This window comes from Argiope bruennichi, chromosome 10 (genome assembly GCF_947563725.1).
Source record: "Argiope bruennichi chromosome 10, qqArgBrue1.1, whole genome shotgun sequence".
NCBI lineage: Eukaryota > Metazoa > Arthropoda > Arachnida > Araneae > Araneidae > Argiope > Argiope bruennichi.
In genome coordinates this window covers 106,894,083-106,914,902 of record NC_079160.1, presented here as the reverse complement: position 1 = coordinate 106,914,902, position 20,820 = coordinate 106,894,083, and the positions used below count along the sequence as shown (strand labels likewise).

At 36.9% G+C, this 20,820-nt stretch overlaps 1 protein-coding gene and 18 non-coding genes across 19 annotated transcripts; all 19 read left to right on the top strand.

Annotated features, from left to right (window-relative positions):
* The first annotated feature begins 386 nt into the window (after window positions 1-386).
* LOC129987701 (piggyBac transposable element-derived protein 4-like) lies at window positions 387-2,105 on the top strand. The gene has a single exon (XM_056095651.1). It carries the CDS (start codon window positions 387-389, stop codon window positions 2,103-2,105), a length of 1,719 nt encoding a protein of 572 aa, XP_055951626.1.
* An 8,289-nt stretch (window positions 2,106-10,394) lies between these two features.
* On the top strand, window positions 10,395-10,465 carry Trnag-ccc (transfer RNA glycine (anticodon CCC)). Its single transcript has one exon. It is a non-coding gene; the product is annotated as a tRNA-Gly (tRNA).
* Window positions 10,466-10,588: 123 nt separating this feature from the next.
* Window positions 10,589-10,659, top strand: Trnag-ccc (transfer RNA glycine (anticodon CCC)). Its single transcript has one exon. It is a non-coding gene; the product is annotated as a tRNA-Gly (tRNA).
* A 705-nt stretch (window positions 10,660-11,364) lies between these two features.
* On the top strand, window positions 11,365-11,435 carry Trnag-ccc (transfer RNA glycine (anticodon CCC)). Its single transcript has one exon. It is a non-coding gene; the product is annotated as a tRNA-Gly (tRNA).
* A 1,092-nt stretch (window positions 11,436-12,527) lies between these two features.
* On the top strand, window positions 12,528-12,598 carry Trnag-ccc (transfer RNA glycine (anticodon CCC)). The gene has a single exon. It is a non-coding gene; the product is annotated as a tRNA-Gly (tRNA).
* Window positions 12,599-13,108: 510 nt separating this feature from the next.
* Window positions 13,109-13,179, top strand: Trnag-ccc (transfer RNA glycine (anticodon CCC)). Its single transcript has one exon. It is a non-coding gene; the product is annotated as a tRNA-Gly (tRNA).
* Window positions 13,180-13,496: 317 nt separating this feature from the next.
* Trnag-ccc (transfer RNA glycine (anticodon CCC)) lies at window positions 13,497-13,567 on the top strand. Its single transcript has one exon. It is a non-coding gene; the product is annotated as a tRNA-Gly (tRNA).
* A 308-nt stretch (window positions 13,568-13,875) lies between these two features.
* On the top strand, window positions 13,876-13,946 carry Trnag-ccc (transfer RNA glycine (anticodon CCC)). The gene has a single exon. It is a non-coding gene; the product is annotated as a tRNA-Gly (tRNA).
* A 511-nt stretch (window positions 13,947-14,457) lies between these two features.
* On the top strand, window positions 14,458-14,528 carry Trnag-ccc (transfer RNA glycine (anticodon CCC)). Its single transcript has one exon. It is a non-coding gene; the product is annotated as a tRNA-Gly (tRNA).
* A 1,078-nt stretch (window positions 14,529-15,606) lies between these two features.
* Window positions 15,607-15,677, top strand: Trnag-ccc (transfer RNA glycine (anticodon CCC)). The gene has a single exon. It is a non-coding gene; the product is annotated as a tRNA-Gly (tRNA).
* A 123-nt stretch (window positions 15,678-15,800) lies between these two features.
* On the top strand, window positions 15,801-15,871 carry Trnag-ccc (transfer RNA glycine (anticodon CCC)). Its single transcript has one exon. It is a non-coding gene; the product is annotated as a tRNA-Gly (tRNA).
* A 307-nt stretch (window positions 15,872-16,178) lies between these two features.
* Trnag-ccc (transfer RNA glycine (anticodon CCC)) lies at window positions 16,179-16,249 on the top strand. Its single transcript has one exon. It is a non-coding gene; the product is annotated as a tRNA-Gly (tRNA).
* A 1,662-nt stretch (window positions 16,250-17,911) lies between these two features.
* Window positions 17,912-17,982, top strand: Trnag-ccc (transfer RNA glycine (anticodon CCC)). Its single transcript has one exon. It is a non-coding gene; the product is annotated as a tRNA-Gly (tRNA).
* A 123-nt stretch (window positions 17,983-18,105) lies between these two features.
* On the top strand, window positions 18,106-18,176 carry Trnag-ccc (transfer RNA glycine (anticodon CCC)). The gene has a single exon. It is a non-coding gene; the product is annotated as a tRNA-Gly (tRNA).
* Window positions 18,177-18,483: 307 nt separating this feature from the next.
* Window positions 18,484-18,554, top strand: Trnag-ccc (transfer RNA glycine (anticodon CCC)). Its single transcript has one exon. It is a non-coding gene; the product is annotated as a tRNA-Gly (tRNA).
* Window positions 18,555-18,871: 317 nt separating this feature from the next.
* Window positions 18,872-18,942, top strand: Trnag-ccc (transfer RNA glycine (anticodon CCC)). Its single transcript has one exon. It is a non-coding gene; the product is annotated as a tRNA-Gly (tRNA).
* Window positions 18,943-19,259: 317 nt separating this feature from the next.
* On the top strand, window positions 19,260-19,330 carry Trnas-acu (transfer RNA serine (anticodon ACU)). Its single transcript has one exon. It is a non-coding gene; the product is annotated as a tRNA-Ser (tRNA).
* A 705-nt stretch (window positions 19,331-20,035) lies between these two features.
* On the top strand, window positions 20,036-20,106 carry Trnag-ccc (transfer RNA glycine (anticodon CCC)). Its single transcript has one exon. It is a non-coding gene; the product is annotated as a tRNA-Gly (tRNA).
* Window positions 20,107-20,423: 317 nt separating this feature from the next.
* On the top strand, window positions 20,424-20,494 carry Trnag-ccc (transfer RNA glycine (anticodon CCC)). The gene has a single exon. It is a non-coding gene; the product is annotated as a tRNA-Gly (tRNA).
* Window positions 20,495-20,820: the final 326 nt, after the last annotated feature.

Here is a 20,820-nt window from a genome sequence, read left to right as displayed (position 1 = left end):
TTAAATTATAGACTTTTTTTTTGGTGAGTATAATTATTTGAGAAATAAAAATTTCATATTCACTATTTGCCAAATATTTCAAAAAACACTCTAAAATGAAATTCTAAGATTAAAAATTCACCCGCGAGCGCGCGCGTCGGGCCTCAGAGGCCCGAGCGCTTGAAAAAAATTCTGCAGAAAATCGGTTTTTCAGCGTAGAAACTCAAGTTCCCCAGTAGCTGCGTTCAAGGTCATTTGCCACCTGACCCCAGTCATTCTAGGAATTTCACCCCTCTCGTTTCTTGGAAAATGGAACACCTGCTGTCAGAAACAGCTGCGCGGGTCTCGAAAGCCCGATGCGAGCGTTCGCATATCTATTTTTGTAAGCATTGGAGACGGTCGCAATAATGTCTCGATACTTGAGTTATAAAGAGGAATGCGAAAGATTACAAAAATTATTAGCGGAAGTTTCAACAGATGAAGAATCTCTTAATGAGGAAGATGAAGAAATTGTTGATGAAGAATTAATTAGTGATCATCAATCGAATTCAGAAGAGGAGCTAGATTCAGACAGTGAAGTGTACGTTTGTGAATCCACCGATGATTACGTTGGGAAAGACGGTAAAACGATATGGCATAAAAAGGAGCCAAGGAAAAATGTGAGAACTCCTGCTCACAATATCATTTCAAAACTGCCTGGAAATATTGGCGAAACAAAAAATGTATCCTCGCCAATAAATTCTTGGACATTTCTGATTGATGAAAGTATTATATCAATTATTGTCGAGTGCACGAATATTTTTATTCGATCAATTGCATGTAAATTTGGAAGAGAAAGAGACGCTCATCCTACAAAAATTTCTGAAATAAAGGCATTTATAGGACTTCTCTATTTTGGTGGACTGCACAAATCTTCCCATGTAAATGTAAAGGACCTCTGGGCTACTGATGGAACAGGAATTGACATATTCCACCGTACTATGTCATATAAACGTTTTTTATTTCTGATGAGGTGTGTCAGATTTGATGATATAAGAGATCGTTCTTCTAGAAGAGAAGTGGATAAACTTGCTCCCATCAGAAATATTTTTGAAATGTTCGTCGCAAATTGTCAAAAAGTTCAAACTCTTGGAGAATATGTGACAATCGACGAAAAATTAGAACCGTTCAGAGGAAGGTGTTCATTTCGACAGTACATGCCAAATAAACCAGCCAAGTATGGAATAAAAATTTTTGCCTTGGTAGATGCGAGAACATTTTATACATGGAACCTAGAGATTTATGCAGGAACTCAACCAGCAGTACCATATAACGTTGAAAATGGCCCAGACAAAATTGTAAAGAGATTACTAGAACCTATTTTCAATTCAGGACGCAACCTAACTGTTGACAATTGGTACACTAGCTATGATTTAGCAAAAGACCTCTTGAAGAAAAAAATTACACTTGTGGGAACAGTCCGAAAAAATAAAAGGGAGCTTCCAAAGGAATTCATTTCTGGAAAAAAACGAGAACAATATTCAACATTATTTGGATTCCAAAAAAATTTGACACTGGTTTCTTACGTACCGAAAAAAAACAAATGTGTTGTTCTTTTATCCTCAATGCATAATGGTGGTACAATTGACGCTTCTACAGGAGAAGCAAAGAAACCAGAGATTATAACATTTTATAACCTTACAAAGGGCGCAGTTGATGTAGTGGATGAAATGTCAGCTACATATTCTACTGCGAGGATAAGTAAAAGATGGCCTATGGTCATATTTTTCAGCATGCTGAATATTGCTACTGTAAATTCTCGTATCATATTACTGTCATCAAATACGCCACCCGTTCAGTATAAGAAAAGAAGTTTATTCATAAAAGATCTTTCTTTAGAATTATTGAAGGACCACCTTCAAGAAAGAAGTATGCAGGCTACTCTTCCCCGTCAATTGCGTGACCAATTGAATTGTAACCGCAGTGAAAATTGCGATACTCCTCCGCAAAAAAAGCAAAAAATTTCTAGAAAAAGATGCCATGTATGTCCCAGTACAAAGGACAGAAAATCCCAAATGTGTTGTTCCGCGTGTAAAAAAAATGTATGCGGGGAACATAGCAGCGTTGTTTGCTGCAAATGTCTCTAAAATGTAAGTTTTATTTTAATTTACTAATGTAGAAATAATTTTTATTAATAAATACTAGTAATAATTTATGTCTCATGTATGTTTTGTAATTTTCAATTTTAAAGAGAAAAGAACCTTTAAACAATTTTAAATATTTTGTACTTAAACTAGTTGTAATTGTGTAAATTGAAAGTGGCATTATCTGAAAAACATTATTTTATATTTTCAGTAGTATGCTTTTGTGAAACTTAGATTTTCGGTAACGTAAATGTAATTTTATTTGCGTTTTTCTCACGAAAAACGTTTCCGGGCCTGCGAAGCCCGATGCGCGTCTTCGAGTCACAACAGAAGCGCGCGTCTTCGCGGGTTAAAGCATTATAATCTATTTCGGAAAATAAAGACATTTTCTTTTCTTGGGTGATTTATATCGCAAACATGTTTTAGAATGTTTGCTCTTTTATCAAATAAAATTTAATGCTATTATTTTTTTTAAAAAGATTTTTTTTTTTTTTTTTTTTTTTTTTTTTACAAAACATATGATATTTACCGAATTTTAGTACATTATATTATGTTGATTAAAAATTATAGGGAATGTCTCATTCGAAATACATTTAAGCTCAAAATCGTTAACAAACATTTATAATACGTTTTCATAAATACAAATATATGACAATACTCAATATTTGTCTTCATATTATTGTTTCGAATTAAATTTTTTTTTTAATGAGAAAAGAAATTGATCTTACTCAGTTTTCAAAAATGGGAAATTTTATAATTTCTTTCTGTAATATAATTTTTTATCGCAAAAATGTTTGAAAAGTTACGATGTCATTTAAGATAACTGTTTATATACAAAAAAAAATCTTTTTGTGATTCGAAGTGTTTAAAGTAAAGTATACATACTGGATGATCCGAGATTTGGTACACCAGCCATTTTGTCTAATTTCCACATGACGATTAGATCAAAGAACTGTGTTCAGTTATTGTTATTTAATAAACATTTTTATATCGAAAACTTTGAATTGTTCGAAAGCTTAAAATATGGTTCGGATTGTTGTTAGATAATTCATGTATTTTCATTACAGTAAATTAGCTATTACAGTAATAAAAAAAAACTCTATAAGCTGCTAATTCTCTAGATCTAACAATGAGTGAATATTTCCGACATCTATGGCTTAAAATTGTCTTTTCATTGTCACCATTTTGAGTCTTTTTGTGCTTTAAAAAGAAATTTATCGTGAAATCCGAGGTAAGTTCACGAAAATGGCATTATATATTTTGAGATTCGGAAAAATGTTTTCCAGAAATACGTTGAGTGTAACCGGAAGATATTTTTTTGAAGAATATGCAATAAATATCGACAAATAAATTGATATCTTTAATTTATTAAGTATTCTGGATACTTTTACACCATAATGGTGCTTTTTAAAACAACCTTTTCCTTTATCATTACAGTCTTTAGATAGAAAATTTTATAGAATGGTTTTTTCAAACATTTCATATAAATTTAATAGTTTACCCCACAATATTATTTTTTAACATACTATTTTTATTTTTTATGAGTTTATGAATACTTATATTCGTTTTTATTTTTACTTTTTCCTATTCTATCAACAAGTGAGCCTTTTTTATTATAATGTGGTCAATATGTATTCAAGTTTGGTTAATGCATCATTGAAATTTATACTTCAATTTGTCTTCATATGGATGCATTTATTTTCACTTCAGTATTTAAAAATATGTATCTCTCCAAATTCAACATTTAGCATCACAATTCTATCTAATTTCATCATGACACTAGAAGAAAATAATGTAAATGGACACACTGACTTTTATAGAATCCACAATAAATGAAAACAATAAATTATTTTCAGAAAAAAAATGTGAATAAAAATTACGGTTTCCTTAAAAGAAAGGTAAACCAACGTATCCTTAGGAATCTCCTTAAAAAGAAGGGAAAAGGTTTATTGAAATAAAGAAAACCTTTCATTTTAATATAAGAGATATATCTAAAATAACTAGTACCCCAAAGTTAAAACCTTAAACATGATACAAATTCATAGGTTTATTGCAATGAAACTTGGCATATGTATATCCAAAATTTTAAAATAGCTAATAATAAAATAGCATAATAAAGAGAAATAAATGTTTTTCTAAATTAGGCTAATAATGACATATATATGCTGCCATCTGATATTCTCAAGGTCGTCCTTTTAATAATGAGTATTGCCATTTCTTTTAGCTTTACAATTTCAGATCAGAATTCCATGTTGGAAATGAAGTTATAGATAATTGCTTGTGATTGCAAATTTCAATTTTCTAACAGTGAGGATTTTTACACATGCAAGATTATGATTTTTCACTTGCAGAAGATCAAGTTCTCTTCCTAGAACATACCAAATATGTTATATGCAAATACGGTCAGGTAATCTGGTGGACAAGTTATTCGACAAAAAAAATCCTCTTTTTTCAATAAATGATTAACATATTGGGTTGCATGTCGCGTAACTTTGTGATTCATAAGGATAAAGCTATCGGCCAACACCATTCTAGAACAGAATCATCATCGTCCAAGTGAGATATCGCTTTCATTTAAAGTTAATGACAGTAAGACTCTTTAAGGTCATATAAGGTTCATGACCTTATATGACCTTCACCATATAGCTGTGTGATCATAGAATACACATGAAATACAAACAGAAGTCATTGTGCTTATTATATGATTTATCTCCTTCAAGGACTTCTCTTCCGCAGAAATGATGACTTTACTTAATATTGATTAGATAGTCATGGCCACCATGCTCTCTACCCATGACAGTCGAAAGCCATTCTATATATTGAATTTAGACATCAACTAGGAGGACATAGCCTCAATATATTTGAGTTCAAGAATGATTCTTCCGAAAACTTGCTCTTATTAACGATACATTGAGAAGAGTGGCTACTACGAATCTCTGGGTGTAAAGGTTCTTTTCAGCTTCTAAGCTTCTATAAACAACAAGGCATTATTGTTCCAGTCGCAGCTTGAAAGTTCTGAAAAAATACCAATTGATAACCCTCTGGTATCGTGTATTTAAGCTCATGATATTATGGAGATCATTCTTAGGATATCATGAATGGTTTTCTTGATGACAGAATATGCAGTTTTGAATTTGGTTCCACTGCTTGGACACCTCTACTTCAGACATTTTTATTCCTATAGCACTGAGACTGGATTCATGAGCTATTTTGGATGGCTTCCCTAGTGATCGTACTTGTAGTTTGGCGTTTGATTCCTGTACTTGAAAGCTTCTATTTGAGGCATAATTTTTAATCCATTATTGAGACTAGAATTTTTGGATTATCTTCAATGGTTTTCCTAGTGGTCGCACTTGCAGTTAAGCCCTTGGTTCCATTACCTGAATTCTTCTATTTGAGATATTTTTGTTTTATCCAGTATTGAGACTGGATTCTTGGATTATTTTGGATAACTTTCCTAATGATAGTACTATAGTTTTTGGAAGTTCATTACATTGAATGGATATCTCTATTTTACTCATTGATCACTGAGAACGGTTTCTTGCGGTATCTTGAATGGCTTTCATAGTGATGTTACCTTTTTTTGGATATAAAGCCCAGTGTTGAATATCTCTATTCGAGACACTTTTAATTTATCCAGCTGCAGGATACCAAAAAGCCTGAAAGGATCTCTGCATGTTAATTAAATGACTCAAAAATACCGATTACTCATGAATGCTGTAGCACTTTTCCAATCTCGAGAATCTTCTGCTAAGAATCGCAATCATATATATTAAAATCCCAAATAAGAATATAAATTTCCTCCAAGTTTTTTTAATGATATCTCTTAATCACTTAAGACAGATTTAATGAAACCTAAATTCTTTCATCGGATTGACCATTTTCAAGATCATATAAAATAACAATTTTTAATATATTTGTGGCAGTCTTATTGAATAATTGCATTAAAGGCATTTGTAAATTTAAGCATCAGTGCATCTTAATGTATCTAAAGTTAATAATTATATTTTATCATTTTATTCTATGAAATAAAACTATAAAAAGTAAAAAGTATGTCTAGATGGTTATTTAAAAAATGCTCTTGGAATTAAAAATTTTGTAATTTCTTTGAAATGTTATTCAAATGTTTTGATTTGGAACTTCAAAATGTATCAGAATTGTAAAAAATCACGACCAAAATGATTTATTCTGCAATGAATATGAAATCTTATTGTCAAATTCTATAGGTCTGCGTTATTATAATGTGTGATTTAAATAACGAGATTATCGAATTAAACGATGTGCTTTATTGTAATTCCAAAAAAACCTAAAGTTAAATAAATGGTTATATATTTCCTTTTGTATCTTTCGAAATGAAAGCAGAATTCGAATAGAATCCGATGTTTCACATTTTTCTCCTTTAAATGGGGGTGATGAGATGTGTAGCTCTTTTATTCTTTTGGGACGTGATTCTTATAATTTTTTTGTTGTGCTCTTTGTTAGATGATTTTTTAAGGGTTAGAGGATTTCCTGTTAAGACAACATTACACCGTAAAAGAAACTGCAATAACAACATCATGAGGTCGGTCGTTTCGAACGAAAACATAATTAGCCTACTTTCTTTTAGAGTAATTCTGTACTTTCTTTCAAACGTATATTATTGGTTTCAGATGATGATTGCTCGGTTTTTATTTCTTTCTAAAGCATCTCTGTAATCCTTATTTAATGTAATTCTATTCCTGAAATGTTACAAGGTTGATGTGAAAGATAAATATTTAGTTCTCTACAAAATGTGACAAGCTTAATAAAGTAAATGTGCAGAAAAGTTTCACAAAAAATAATATATAAAAAATTATCTAATAATGGGATGACCAAAATGTGGGAGAAAGATTTAAACTAACCTCAGACTTCACTTTTTTATTTTCTGCGGAGCGCCACAGTGGCTTAGTAGCAACGTTTCGATTGCGGAACAGGAGTGTTTCAGATTCGAGACCTGGCTCCACCGAAGAACCGTCGTGGAAGCGAAACTTATGCACCATAAAACTGTCGGGACCAAACGTTCCCCCCCGTCGCAGTGGTGTGGAAGCCTGGAGAGCCGGTTGAAAGCTTAGAAGTCCTCCTCGCAATCTTAAAACTCTTCTGAGCGGCTTAAAATTACGAGGTTCGTCTCAAAGCAGACTTAGTGTTCCTTTAAAAAGAGACGTTATTATAGCTAAATCTTTTATTTATTATTAGCAGCTAAATTAAGTCAAGACTTTCCACTCATTGCATTTTAACCTTTTTTCAAAATTGTAGCATTTAGTGTTGTGTGCTGGGATATTAAAGAAATCTCACGTGGTACTAGAGATAATGCATGCACTGAAAATTTACACTTTCTTCCATATTTTATAATAAATCACGAACATTAACCATATGCGCTGCTAAAAGCATCAAAGGTTGCCATTGATGGCAGGATTTAAAAGACAGAAAAATATATTATGATCAATGATTTATATTCATTATTCTGATAATTTAAAATACGAATATATAAAAAAGAATTTTTTTTTTCTAAAAATGATACAATTTTCTTTCATAATAAGACTAACATGCACAATTCCCATTCTTGTGCACCGGTTCGATTCCCGGGGAGCGCAAAGTAACTGTTGGCTGATTCTGCTCTTTTTTCGAATGCACAAATAGTTCACCTTTGCCAATATAGAAATGAAAATTACATTTCTAAACCAATTTAAGAAGAGGTGTATTTAAAATCAGCTGTCAAGTGCCGTTGGCGTAACATGCAAAATGCCTTTTAGGTTCAAAAACAATTTTTAAAAAATTTGGTTGCAATATTACATTATTTTGAAGTGCCGCAAAAAAAGGTGGAATTTGTAAATAATAGAAAAAAAAATTAAAAAAGAAAATTTTTAAAAAAAAAACTAATAAAAGAAAAAAAATTTCTTAGATTTTAGTTTGGCAATAGTGGAGATAATTTAGCCTTTAGGCTAAAAAAAAAAATTTAAAAATTCTGGTTGCAATACAATATCTTCAGGTGCCGCAAAAAGATTAAAGTTTCTAAGAAAATGGAAAAATTGTAAACTTTTATAAAATATTTTTATGAAATTTTCGTTCATATAATGTTACAAAAGATGATTTTAAATATATATATAAGCATAACAGAAAAAAAAAATTATTAATTACAATGTATAATAATAATAAAAAAAAATTATGCCAAATTTAGCGTTTCTTTTTCTTTATCTTTAATTATTGCAATTCTTACAGCAGCAAAATGTTTGTTTCTACTTCATTGCCGCATCAAACTGTTATTTTTTTAAATTAAATTTTAACATATTCACACGTGAGTCAATTTTTGTTCTTATGTATCCTTCTCTTGCGATTGAACAACAAAAATTTTGAGCCGTTTCGGCCACCGGTTTCACAGCTCTTTCCACTGCTTGCATGTAACAAAAAGGCCAGGGGAAATTGGTAACCGAGTCCCCTAATGCTCTTTGGTTCAGCTTCAGATGCCTTCCGTATAAAGTCTTTGAGAGAGTCACTGGAAATATCTTTTAGCAAGAGAGGTTCAGTAACGACATTTTCAAGCCTTGAGATCATGTCTATGTTATGTTGAGATCATGTCTATACAACAAAAATTTTGAGCCGTTTCGGCCACCAGTTTCACAGCTCTTTCCACTGCTTGCATGTAACAAAAAGGCCAGGGGAAATCGGTAACCGAGTCCCCTAATGCTCTTTGGTTCAGCTTCAGATGCCTTCCGTATAAAGTCTTTGGGAGAGTCACTGGAAATATCTTTTAGCAAGGGAGGTTCAGTAACGACATTTTCAAGCCTTGAGATCATGTCTATGTTATGTTGAGATCATGTCTATACAACAAAAATTTTGAGCCGTTTCGGCCACCGGTTTCACAGCTCTTTCCACTGCTTGCATGTAACAAAAAGGCCAGGGGAAATCGGTAACCGAGTCCCCTAATGCTCTTTGGTTCAGCTTCAGATGCCTTCCGTATAAAGTCTTTGGGAGAGTCACTGGAAATATCTTTTAGCAAGGGAGGTTCAGTAACGACATTTTCAAGCCTTGAGATCATGTCTATGTTATGTTGAGATCATGTCTATACAACAAAAATTTTGAGCCGTTTCGGCCACCAGTTTCACAGCTCTTTCCACTGCTTGCATGTAACAAAAAAGCCAGGGGAAATCGGTAACCGAGTCCCCTAATACTCTTTGGTTCAGCTTCAGATGCCTTCCGTATAAAGTCTTTGAGAGAGTCACTGGAAATATCTTTTAGCAAGAGAGGTTCAGTAACGACATTTTCAAGCCTTGCGATCATGTCTATGTTATGTTTTGCAACGAAGCTTATCTTTGGAGCTTTGAACTTCCAGACTCTGTCTTTTTTACTTTCTGTTCTTGCTTTTAAAACACGTGGTAAATCAAGTTCTCTTTGAATTTTACGTCCACCACTTAGCATGGACAAAAGGATATTTTTTGAAAAAGCGAAGTACCCATTTATTTGAATTATCTGGTCTATAACTTTCTAGAGATCGTCGGAGAGATAAAATACGAGATAAAGGTTAAAAAGATGTTTGGAACGAAAGTAAATGAAAGTTTTAACTTAATATTAAACCACACAAGCACCTCGTAGTTTTATCTCTTCTTTTCTATTTGATGGATCTGGTTGGTGTGCCTCTTTTTGTAAAGAGCACTGTTTTTCTTCAGCGTTGTCATTATCGCCAGTAATCGTTTCTGATGCACAAGTATTTTTTGTCCGTTCTTGATTAAACTTAACTTTTCTCTCTAGTTCTCTACTGTTTATTACTTCTTCCTTCCTCCTTGTGGTAGTAATATCAGTATGATCTATAACCATTTTCTATTTAGAACGTTGATCGTTTCGAAACTTTTTTTATTCCATAACTAGAATTTTTCTTTCTTTTACACTTTTCTTTCTTTCTTAAATTTACACTTTCTTTTCTTTCTTTCTTTTACCGGGTTCGATTCCCGGGCGGCGCAAAGCCACTGTCCTTTGTTCCTCTAATCTTTCAAATGCAGGAGTCGTTAATTTTGCTAATATAGAATTGAAAATTACATTTTTAAATCAACTTCGAAAAAAAAAACCATTTAAAAACTTCCATCGAGCGCCGCTGGTGTAGTGGTAACTTGCAAGATTCCCATTCTTGTGCGCCGGGTCCGATTCCTGGGCGGCGCAAAGCAACTGCTGGTTGTTTCTCTAATCTTTCAAATGCACGAGTCGTTAATTTTGCTAATTTAGAATTGAACATTCCATTTCTAAATCAACGTCGGGGAAAGAGCATTAAAAACACCTTACCGAGCGCCGCTGGTGTAGTTGTAACATGCAAGATTCCCATTCTTGTGCTCCGGGTTCGATTCCCGGGCGGCGCAAAGCAACTGTTGGTTGTTTCTCTAATCTTTCAAGAGCTCGAATCGTTAATTTTGCTAATATAGAATTGAATATTCCAATTCTAAATCAACGTCGGAGAAAGAGCATTAAAAACACCTTATCGAGCGCCGCTGGTGTAGTGGTAGCATGCAAGATTCCCATTCTTGTGCTCCGGGTTCGATTCCCGGGCGGCGCAAAGCAACTGTCGGTTGTTTCTGTAATCTTTCAAATACTCGAATCGTTTATATTGCTAAAATAAAATTGAATATTACATTTCTAAATGAACGTCGGAAAAAGAGCATTGAAAACCCCTTATTGAGCGCCGCTGGTGTAGTGGTAACATGCCAGCGTACAATTTTTGTGCGCCAGGTTCGAATCCCGGGCGGCGCAAAGCCATTGTTGGTTGTTTCTCTAATCTTTCAAATGCACGAGTCGTTAATTTTGCTAGTATAGAATTGAATATTCCATTTCTAAATCAACGTCGGAAAAAGAGCATTGAAGATCTCCAAACGAGCGCCGCTGGTGTAGTGGTAACATGCAAGTTTCCCATTTTTGGGAGCCAGGTTCGATTCCCGGGCGGCGCAAAGCAATTGTTGGTTGTTTCTCTTGTTCTTCAAAAGCACGAATCGTTAATTTTGCTAATAAAGAATTGAAAATTACATTTGTAAATCAACGTCAGAAAAAGAGCATTGAAAACACCTTATCGAGCGCCGCTGGTGTAGTGGTAACATGCAAGATTCCCATTCTTGTGCCCCGGGATCGATTCCCGGAAGGCGGAAAGCAACTGTTGCTTGTTTCTGTAATCTTTCAAGAGCACGAATCGTTAATTTTGCTAATATAGAATTGAATATTCCAGTTCTAAATCAACGCCGGAGAAAGAGCATTAAAAACACCTTATCGAGCGCCGCTGGTGTAGTGGTAACATGCAAGATTCCCATTCTTGTGCACCGGGTTCGATTCCCGGGCGGCGCAAAGCAAGTGTTATTTTTTTTGCTAATCTTTCAAATGCACGAATCGTTAATTTTGCTAAGAAAGAATTGAAAATTACATTTCTTAATCAAAGTCGGAAAAAGAGCATTGAAATCCCCTTATCGAGCGCCGCTGGTGTAGTGGTAACATGCGAGATTCCCATTCTTGTGTGCCGGGATCGATTTCCGGGCGGCGCAAAGATACTGTTGGTTGTTTCTCTAATCTTTCAAATGCACGAATCGCTAACTTTGCTAATATAGAATTGAAAATTACATTTCTAAATCAACGTCGGAAAAAGAGCATTGAAATCCCCTTATCGAGCGCCGCTGGTGTAGTGGTAACATGCAAGATTAAATTCTTGTGTTCCGGGTTCGGTTCCCGTTCGACGCAAAGCAACTGTTGGTGGTTTCTGTAATCTTTCAAATGCGCGAACCGTTAATTTTGCTAATATAGAATTGAATATTACATTTCTAAATCAACGTCGGAGAAAGAGCATTGAAATTCCCTGATCGAGCGGCACTGGTGTAGTGGTAACATGCAAGAGTCCCATTCTTCTGTGCCGGGTCGATTATCTTGCTGCGCAAAGCTACTGTTGGTTGTTTCTCTAATGTTTCAAGAGCACGAATCGTTAATTTTGCTGATATAGAATTGAATATTACATTTCTAAATCAACGTCGGAAAAAGAGCATTGAAATCCCCTTATCGAGCTCCGCTGGTGTAGTGGTAACATGCAAGATTCCCAATCTTGTGCACGGGGTTCGATTCCCGGGCGGCGCAAAGCAACTGTTGCTTGTTTCTCTAATCTTTCAAATCCACGAATCGTTGATTTTCCTAATTTAGAATTGAATTTTCCATTTCTAAATCAACGTCGGGGAAAGAGCATTAAAAAAAGCTTATCGAGAACCGCTGGTGTAATGGTAACATGCAAAATTCCCATTCTTGTGCACCGGGTTCTATTCCCAGGCGGTGCAAAGCAAGTGTTATTTTTTTTTGCTAATCTTTCAAATGCACGAATCGTTAATTTTGCTAAGAAAGAATTGAAAATTACATTTCTTAATCAAAGTCGGAAAAAGAGCATTGAAATCCCCTTATCGAGCGCCGCTGGTGTAGTGGTAACATGCGAGATTCCCATTCTTGTGTGCCGGGTTCGATTTCCGGGCGGCGCAAAGATACTGTTGGTTGTTTCTCTAATCTTTCAAATGCACGAATCGCTAATTTTGCTAATATAGAATTGAAAATTACATTTCTAAATCAACGTCGGAAAAAGAGCATTGAAATCCCCTTATCGAGCGCCGCTGGTGTAGTGGTAACATGCAAGATTAAATTCTTGTGTTCCGGGTTCGGTTCCCGTTCGACGCAAAGCAACTGTTGGTGGTTTCTGTAATCTTTCAAATGCGCGAATCTTTAATTTTGCTAATATAGAATTGAATATTACATTTCTAAATCAACGTCGGAGAAAGAGCATTGAAATTCCCTTATCGAGCGGCACTGGTGTAGTGGTAACATGCAAGAGTCCCATTCTTCTGTGCCGGGTTCGATTATCTTGCTGCGCAAAGCTACTGTTGGTTGTTTCTCTAATGTTTCAAGAGCACGAATCGTTAATTTTGCTGATATAGAATTGAATATTACATTTCTAAATCAACGTCGGAAAAAGAGCATTGAAACCCCCTTATCGAGCGCCGCTGGTGTAGTGGTAACATGCAAGATTCCCATTCTTGTGCACCGGGTTCGATTCCCGGGCGGCGCAAAGCAACTGTTGCTTGTTTCTCTAATCTTTCAAATCCACGAATCGTTGATTTTCCTAATTTAGAATTAAATATTCCATTTCTAAATCAACGTCGGGGAAAGAGCATTAAAAAAAGCTTATCTAGAACCGCTGGTGTAATGGTAACATGCAAAATTCCCATTCTTGTGCACCGGGTTCTATTCCCGGGCGGCGCAAAGCAAGTGTTATTTTTTTTGCTAATCTTTCAAATGCACGAATCGTTAATTTTGCTAAGAAAGAATTGAAAATTACATTTCTTAATCAAAGTCGGAAAAAGAGCATTGAAATCCCCTTATCGAGCGCCGCTGGTGTAGTGGTAACATGCGAGATTCCCATTCTTGTGTGCCGGGTTCGATTTCCGGGCGGCGCAAAGATACTGTTGGTTGTTTCTCTAATCTTTCAAATGCACGAATCGCTAATATAGAATTGAAAATTACATTTCTAAATCAACGTCGGAAAAAGAGCATTGAAATCCCCTTATCGAGCGGCACTGGTGTAGTGGTAACATGCAAGTTTCCTATTCTTGTGCACCGGGTTCAATTCCCGGGCGGCGCAAAGCAACTGTTGGTTGTTTCTTTAATCCTTCAAATGCACGAATCGTTAAAATTGCTAATAAAGAATTGAAAATTACATTTCTAAATCAACGTCGGAAAAAGAGCATTGAAATCCCCTTATAGAGCGCCGCTGGTGTAGTGGTAACATGCAAGATTCCCATTCTTGTGCACCGGGTTCGATTCCCGGGCGGCGCAAAGCAACTATTGGTTGTTTCTCTGATCTTTCAAATGAACGAATTGGTAATTTTGCTAATAAAGAATTGAAAATTACATTTCTAAATCAACGTTGGAAAAAGAGAATTGAAATACACTTATCGAGCGCCGCAGGTGTAGTGGTAACATACAAGATTCCCATTCTTGTGCGACGGGTTCGATTCCCGAGCGGCGCTAAGCAACTCTTGGTTGTTTCTTCAATCCGTCAAATGCACGTATCGTTAATTTTGCTAAGAAAGAATTGAAAATTACATTTCTAAATCAACGTCGGAAAAAGAGCATTGAAAACCCCTCATTGAGCGCCGATGGTGTAGTGGTAACATTCAAAATTCCTATTCTTGTGTGCCGGGTTCGATTCCCGGGCGGCGAAAAGCAATTGTTGGTTGTTTGTCTAATCTTTCAAATGCACGAATCGTTAATTTTGCTAAGAAAGAATTGAAAATTACATTTCTAAATCAACGTCGGAAAAAGAGCATTGAAATACCCTTATCGAGCGCCGCTGGTGTAGTGGTAACATGCAAGATTCCCATTCTTGTGCTCCGGGTTCGATTCCCGGGCGGCGCAAAGCAACTGTTGCTTGTTTCTCTAATCTTTCAAATGCACGAATCGCTCATTTTGCTAATATAGAATTGAAAATTACATTTCTAAATCAACGTCAGAAAAAGAGGATTGAAATCCCCTTATCGAGCGCCGCTGGTGTAGTGGTAACATGAGAGATTCAAATTCTTGTGTGCCGGGTTCGGTTCCCGGGCGACGCAAAGCAACTGTTGGTGGTTTCTGTAATCTTTCAAATGCGCGAATCTTTAATTTTGCTAATATAGAATTGAATATTATATTTCTAAATCAATGTCGGAGAAAGAGCATTGAAATCCCCTTATCGAGCGGCACTGGTGTAGTGGTAACATGCAAGTTTCTATTCTTGTGCACCGGGTTCGATTCCCGGGCGTCGCAAAGCAACTGTTGGTTGTTTCTTTAATCCTTCAAATGCACGAATCGTTAAAATTGCTAATAAAGAATTGAAAATTACATTTCTTAATCAACGTCGGAAAAAGAGCATTGAAATCCCTTTATCGAGCGCCGCAGGTGTAGTGGTAACATACAAGATTCCCATTCTTGTGCGACGGATTCGATTCCTTAGCGGTGCTAAGCAACTGTTGGTTGTTTCTCTAATCTTTCAAGAGCACGAATCTTTAATTTTGCTAATAAAGAATTGAATATTCCATTTCTAAATCAAAGTCGGAGAAAGAGCATTAAAAACACCTTATCGAGCGGCGCTGGTGTAGTGGTAACATGCAAGATTCCCATTCTTGTGTGCCGGGTTCGATTTCCGGGCGGCGCAAAGATACTGTTGGGTGTTTCTCTAATCTTTCAAATGCACGAATCGCTCATTTTGCTAATATAGAATTGAAAATTACATTTCTAAATCAACGTCAGAAAAAGAGCATTGAAAACACCTTATCGAGCGCCGCTGGTGTAGTGGTAACATGCAAGATTCCCATTCTTTTCCACCGGGCGGCGCAAAGCAACTGTTGCTTGTTTCTGTAATTTTTAAATGCACGAATCGTTGATTTTGCTAATTTAGAATTGAATATTCCATTTCTAAATCAACGTCGGGGAAAGAGCATTAAAAACAGCTTATCGAGCGCCGCTGGTGTAGTGGTAACATGCAAGATTCCCATTGTTGTGCACCGGGTTCGATTCCCGGGCGGTGCAAAGCAAGTGTTATTTTTTGTGCTAATCTTTCAAATGCACGAATCGTTAATTTTGCTAAGAAAGAATTGAAAATTACATTTCTTAATCAACGTCGGATAAAGAGCATTGAAATCCCCTTATCGAGCGCCGCTGGTGTAGTGGTAACATGCGAGATTCCCATTCTTGTGTGCCGGGTTCGATTTCCGGGCGGCGCAAAGATACTGTTGGTTGTTTCTCTAATCTTTCAAATGCACGAATCGCTAATATAGAATTGAAAATTACATTTCTAAATCAACGTCGGAAAAAGAGCATTGAAATCCCCTTATCGAGCGCCGCTGGTGTAGTGGTAACATGCAAGATTAAATTCTTGTGTTCCGGGTTCGGTTCCCGTTCGACGCAAAGCAACTGTTGGTGGTTTCTGTAATCTTTCAAATGCACGAATCGTTGATTTTGCTAATTTAGAATTGAATATTCCATTTCTAAATCAACGTCGGGGAAAGAGCATTAAAAACAGCTTATCGAGCGCCGCTGGTGTAGTGGTAACATGAAAGATTCCCATTCTTGTTCCCCGGGTTCGATTCCCGGGCGGCGCAAAGCAACTATTGGTTGTTTCTCTGATCTTTCAAATGAACGAATTGGTAATTTTGCTAATAAAGAATTGAAAATTACATTTCTAAATCAACGTTGGAAAAAGAGAATTGAAATACACTTATCGAGCGCCGCAGGTGTAGTGGTAACATACAGGATTCCCATTCTTGTGCGACGGGTTCGATTCCCGAGCGGCGCTAAGCAACTCTTGGTTGTTTCTTCAATCCGTCAAATGCACGTATCGTTAATTTTGCTAAGAAAGAATTGAAAATTACATTTCTAAATCAACGTCGGAAAAAGAGCATTGAAAACCCCTCATTGAGCGCCGATGGTGTAGTGGTAACTTTCAAAATTACTATTCTTGTGTGCCGGGTTCGATTCCCGGGCGGCGCAAAGCAACTGTTGCTTGTTTCTCTAATCTTTCAAATGCACGAATCGCTAATTTTGCTAATATAGAATTGAAAATTACATTTCTAAATCAACGTCAGAAAAAGAGGATTGAAATCCCCTTATCGAGCGCCGCTGGTGTAGTGGTAACATGAGAGATTCAAATTCTTGTATGCCGGGTTCGGTTCCCGGGCGACGCAAAGCAACTGTTGGTGGTTTCTGTAATCTTTCAAATGCGCGAATCTTTAATTTTGCTAATATAGAATTGACTATTACATTTCTAAATCAATGTCGGAGAAAGAGCATTGAAATCCCCTCATCGAGCGGCACTGGTGTAGTGGTAACATGCAAGTTTCCTATTCTTGTGCACCGGGTTCGATTCCCGGGCGGCGCAAAGCAACTGTTGGTTGTTTCTTTAATCCTTCAAATGCACGAATCGTTAAAATTGCTAATAAAGAATTGAAAATTAAATTTCTTAATCAACGTCGGAAAAAGAGCATTGAAATCCCTTTATCGAGCGCCGCAGGTGTAGTGGTAACATACAAGATTCCCATTCTTGTGCGACGGATTCGATTCCTGAGCGGCGCTAAGCAACTGTTGGTTGTTTCTCTAATCTTTCAAGAGCACGAATCTTTAATTTTGCTAATATAGAATTGAATATTCCATTTCTAAATCAACGTCGGAGAAAGAGCATTAAAAACACCTTATCGAGCGGCGCTGGTGTAGTGGTAACATACAGGATTCCCATTCTTGTGCACCGGGTTCGATTCCCGGGCGGCGCAAAGCAACTGTTGGATGTTTCTCTGATCTTTCAAATGAACGAATTGGTAATTTTGCTAATAAAGAATTGAAAATTACATTTCTAAATCAACGTTGGAAAAAGAGCATTGAAATACACTTATCGAGCGCCGCAGGTGTAGTGGTAACATACAAGATTCCCATTCTTGTGCGACGGGTTCGATTCCCGAGCGGCGCTAAGCAACTCTTGGTTGTTTCTTCAATCCGTCAAATGCACGTATCGTTAATTTTGCTAAGAAAGAATTGAAAATTACATTTCTAAATCAACGTCAGAAAAAGAGCATTGAAAACACCTTATCGAGCGCCGCTGGTGTAGTGGTAACATGCAAGATTCCCATTCTTTCCCCCCGGGCGGCGCAAAGCAACTGTTGCTTGTTTCTGTAATTTTTCAAATGCACGAATCGTTGATTTTGCTAATTTAGAATTGAATATTCCATTTCTAAATCAACGTCGGGGAAAGAGCATTAAAAACAGCTTATCGAGCGCCGCTGGTGTAGTGGTAACATGCAAGATTCCCATTCTTGTGCACCGGGTTCGATTCCCGGGCGGCGCAAAGCAAGTGTTATTTTTTTTGCTAATCTTTCAAATGCCCGAATCGTTAATTTTGCTAAGAAAGAATTGAAAATTACATTTCTTAATCAACGTCGGATAAAGAGCATTGAAATCCCCTTATCGAGCGCCGCTGGTGTAGTGGTAACATGCGAGATTCCCATTCTTGTGTGCCGGGTTCGATTTCCGGGCGGCGCAAAGATACTGTTGGTTGTTTCTCTAATCTTTCAAATGCACGAATCGCTAATATAGAATTGAAAATTACATTTCTAAATCAACGTTGGAAAAAGAGCATTGAAATCCCCTTATCGAGCGCCGCTGGTGTAGTGGTAACATGCAAGATTAAATTCTTGTGTTCCGGGTTCGGTTCCCGTTCGACGCAAAGCAACTGTTGGTGGTTTCTGTAATCTTTCAAATGCACGAATCGTTGATTTTGCTAATTTAGAATTGAATATTCCATTTCTAAATCAACGTCGGGGAAAGAGCATTAAAAGCAGCTTATCGAGTGCCGCTGGTGTAGTGGTAACATGCAAGATTCCCATTCTTGTGCACCGGGTTCGATTCCCGGGCGGCGCAAAGCAACTGTTGGTTGTTTCTCTAATCTTTCAAGAGCACAAATCGTTAATTTTTCTAATATTGAATTGAATATTCCAGTTCTAAATCAACGTCGGAGAAAGAGCATTAAAAACACCTTATCGAGCGCCGCTGGTGTAGTGGTAACATGAGAGATTCAAATTCTTGTGTGCCGGGTTCGGTTCCCGGGCGACGCAAAGCACTTGTTGCTTGTTTCTCTAATCTTTCAAATCCACGAATCGTTGATTTTGCTAATTTAGAATTGAATATTCCATTTCTAAATCAACGTCGGAGAAAGAGCATTAAAAACACCTTATCGAGCGGCGCTGGTGTAGTGGTAACATGCAAGATTCCCATTCTTGTGCACCGGGTTCGATTCCCGGGCGGCGCAAAGCAACTATTGGTTGTTTCTCTGATCTTTCAAATGAACGAATTGGTAATTTTGCTAATAAAGAATTGAAAATTACATTTCTAAATCAACGTTGGAAAAAGAGAATTGAAATACACTTATCGAGCGCCGCAGGTGTAGTGGTAACAAACAAGATTCCCATTCTTGTGCGACGGGTTCGATTCCCGAGCGGCGCCAAGCAACTCTTGGTTGTTTCTTCAATCCGTCAAATGCACGTATCGTTAATTTTGCTAAGAAAGAATTGAAAATTACATTTCTAAATCAACGTCGGAAAAAGAGCATTGAAAACCCCTCATTGAGCGCCGATGGTGTAGTGGTAACATTCAAAATTACTATTCTTGTGTGCCGGGTTCGATTCCCGGGCGGCGCAAAGCAACTGTTGCTTGTTTCTCTAATCTTTCAAATGCACGAATCGCTAATTTTGCTAATATAGAATTGAAAATTACATTTCTAAATCAACGTCAGAAAAAGAGGATTGAAATCCCCTTATCGAGCGCCGCTGGTGTAGTGGTAACATGAGAGATTCGAATTCTTGTGTGCCGGGTTCGGTTCCCGGGCGACACAAAGCAACTGTTGGTGGTTTCTGTAATCTTTCAAATGCGCGAATCTTTAATTTTGCTAATATAGAATTGAATATTACATTTCTAAATCAATGTCGGAGAAAGAGCATTGAAATCCCCTTATCGAGCGGCACTGGTGTAGTGGTAACATGCAAGTTTCCTATTCTTGTGCACCGGGTTCGATTCCCGGGCGGCGCAAAGCAACTGTTGGTTGTTTCTTTAATCCTTCAAATGCACGAATCGTTAAAATTGCTAATAAAGAATTGAAAATTACATTTCTTAATCAACGTCGGAAAAAGAGCATTGAAATCCCTTTATCGAGCGCCGCAGGTGTAGTGGTAACATACAAGATTCCCATTCTTGTGCGACGGATTCGATTCCTGAGCGGCGCTAAGCAACTGTTGGTTGTTTCTCTAATCTTTCAAGAGCACGAATCTTTAATTTTGCTAATATAGAATTGAATATTCCATTTCTAAATCAACGTCGGAGAAAGAGCATTAAAAACACCTTATCGAGCGGCGCTGGTGTAGTGGTAACATGCAAGATTCCCATTCTTGTGCACCGGGTTCGATTCCCGGGCGGCGCAAAGCAACTGTTGGTTGTTTCTCTGATCTTTCAAATGAACGAATTGGTAATTTTGCTAATAAAGAATTGAAAATTACATTTCTAAATCAACGTTGGAAAAAGAGCATTGAAATACACTTATCGAGCGCCGCAGGTGTAGTGGTAACATACAAGATTCCCATTCTTGTGCAACGGGTTCGATTCCCGAGCGGCGCTAAGCAACTCATGGTTGTTTCTTCAATCCGTCAAATGCACGTATCGTTAATTTTGCTAAGAAAGAATTGAAAATTACATTTCTAAATCAACGTCAGAAAAAGAGCATTGAAAACACCTTATCGAGCGCCGCTGGTGTAGTGGTAACATGCAAGATTCCCATTCTTTTCCCCCGGGTTCGATTCCCGGGCGGCGCAAAGCAACTGTTGCTTGTTTCTGTAATTTTTCAAATGCACGAATCGTTGATTTTGCTAATTTAGAATTGAAAATTACATTTCTAAATCAACGTCGGAAAAAGAGCATTGAAATACACTTATCGAGTGCCGCAGGTGTAGTGGTAACATACAAGATTCCCATTCCTGTGCGACGGGTTCGATTCCCGAGCGGCGCAAAGCAACTGTTGGTTGTTTTGGTAATGTTTCAAATGCGCGAATCGTAAATTTTGCTAACATAGAATTGAAAATATCATTTCTAAATCAACGTCGGAAAAAGAGTATTGAAAACCGCTTAACGAGCACCGCTG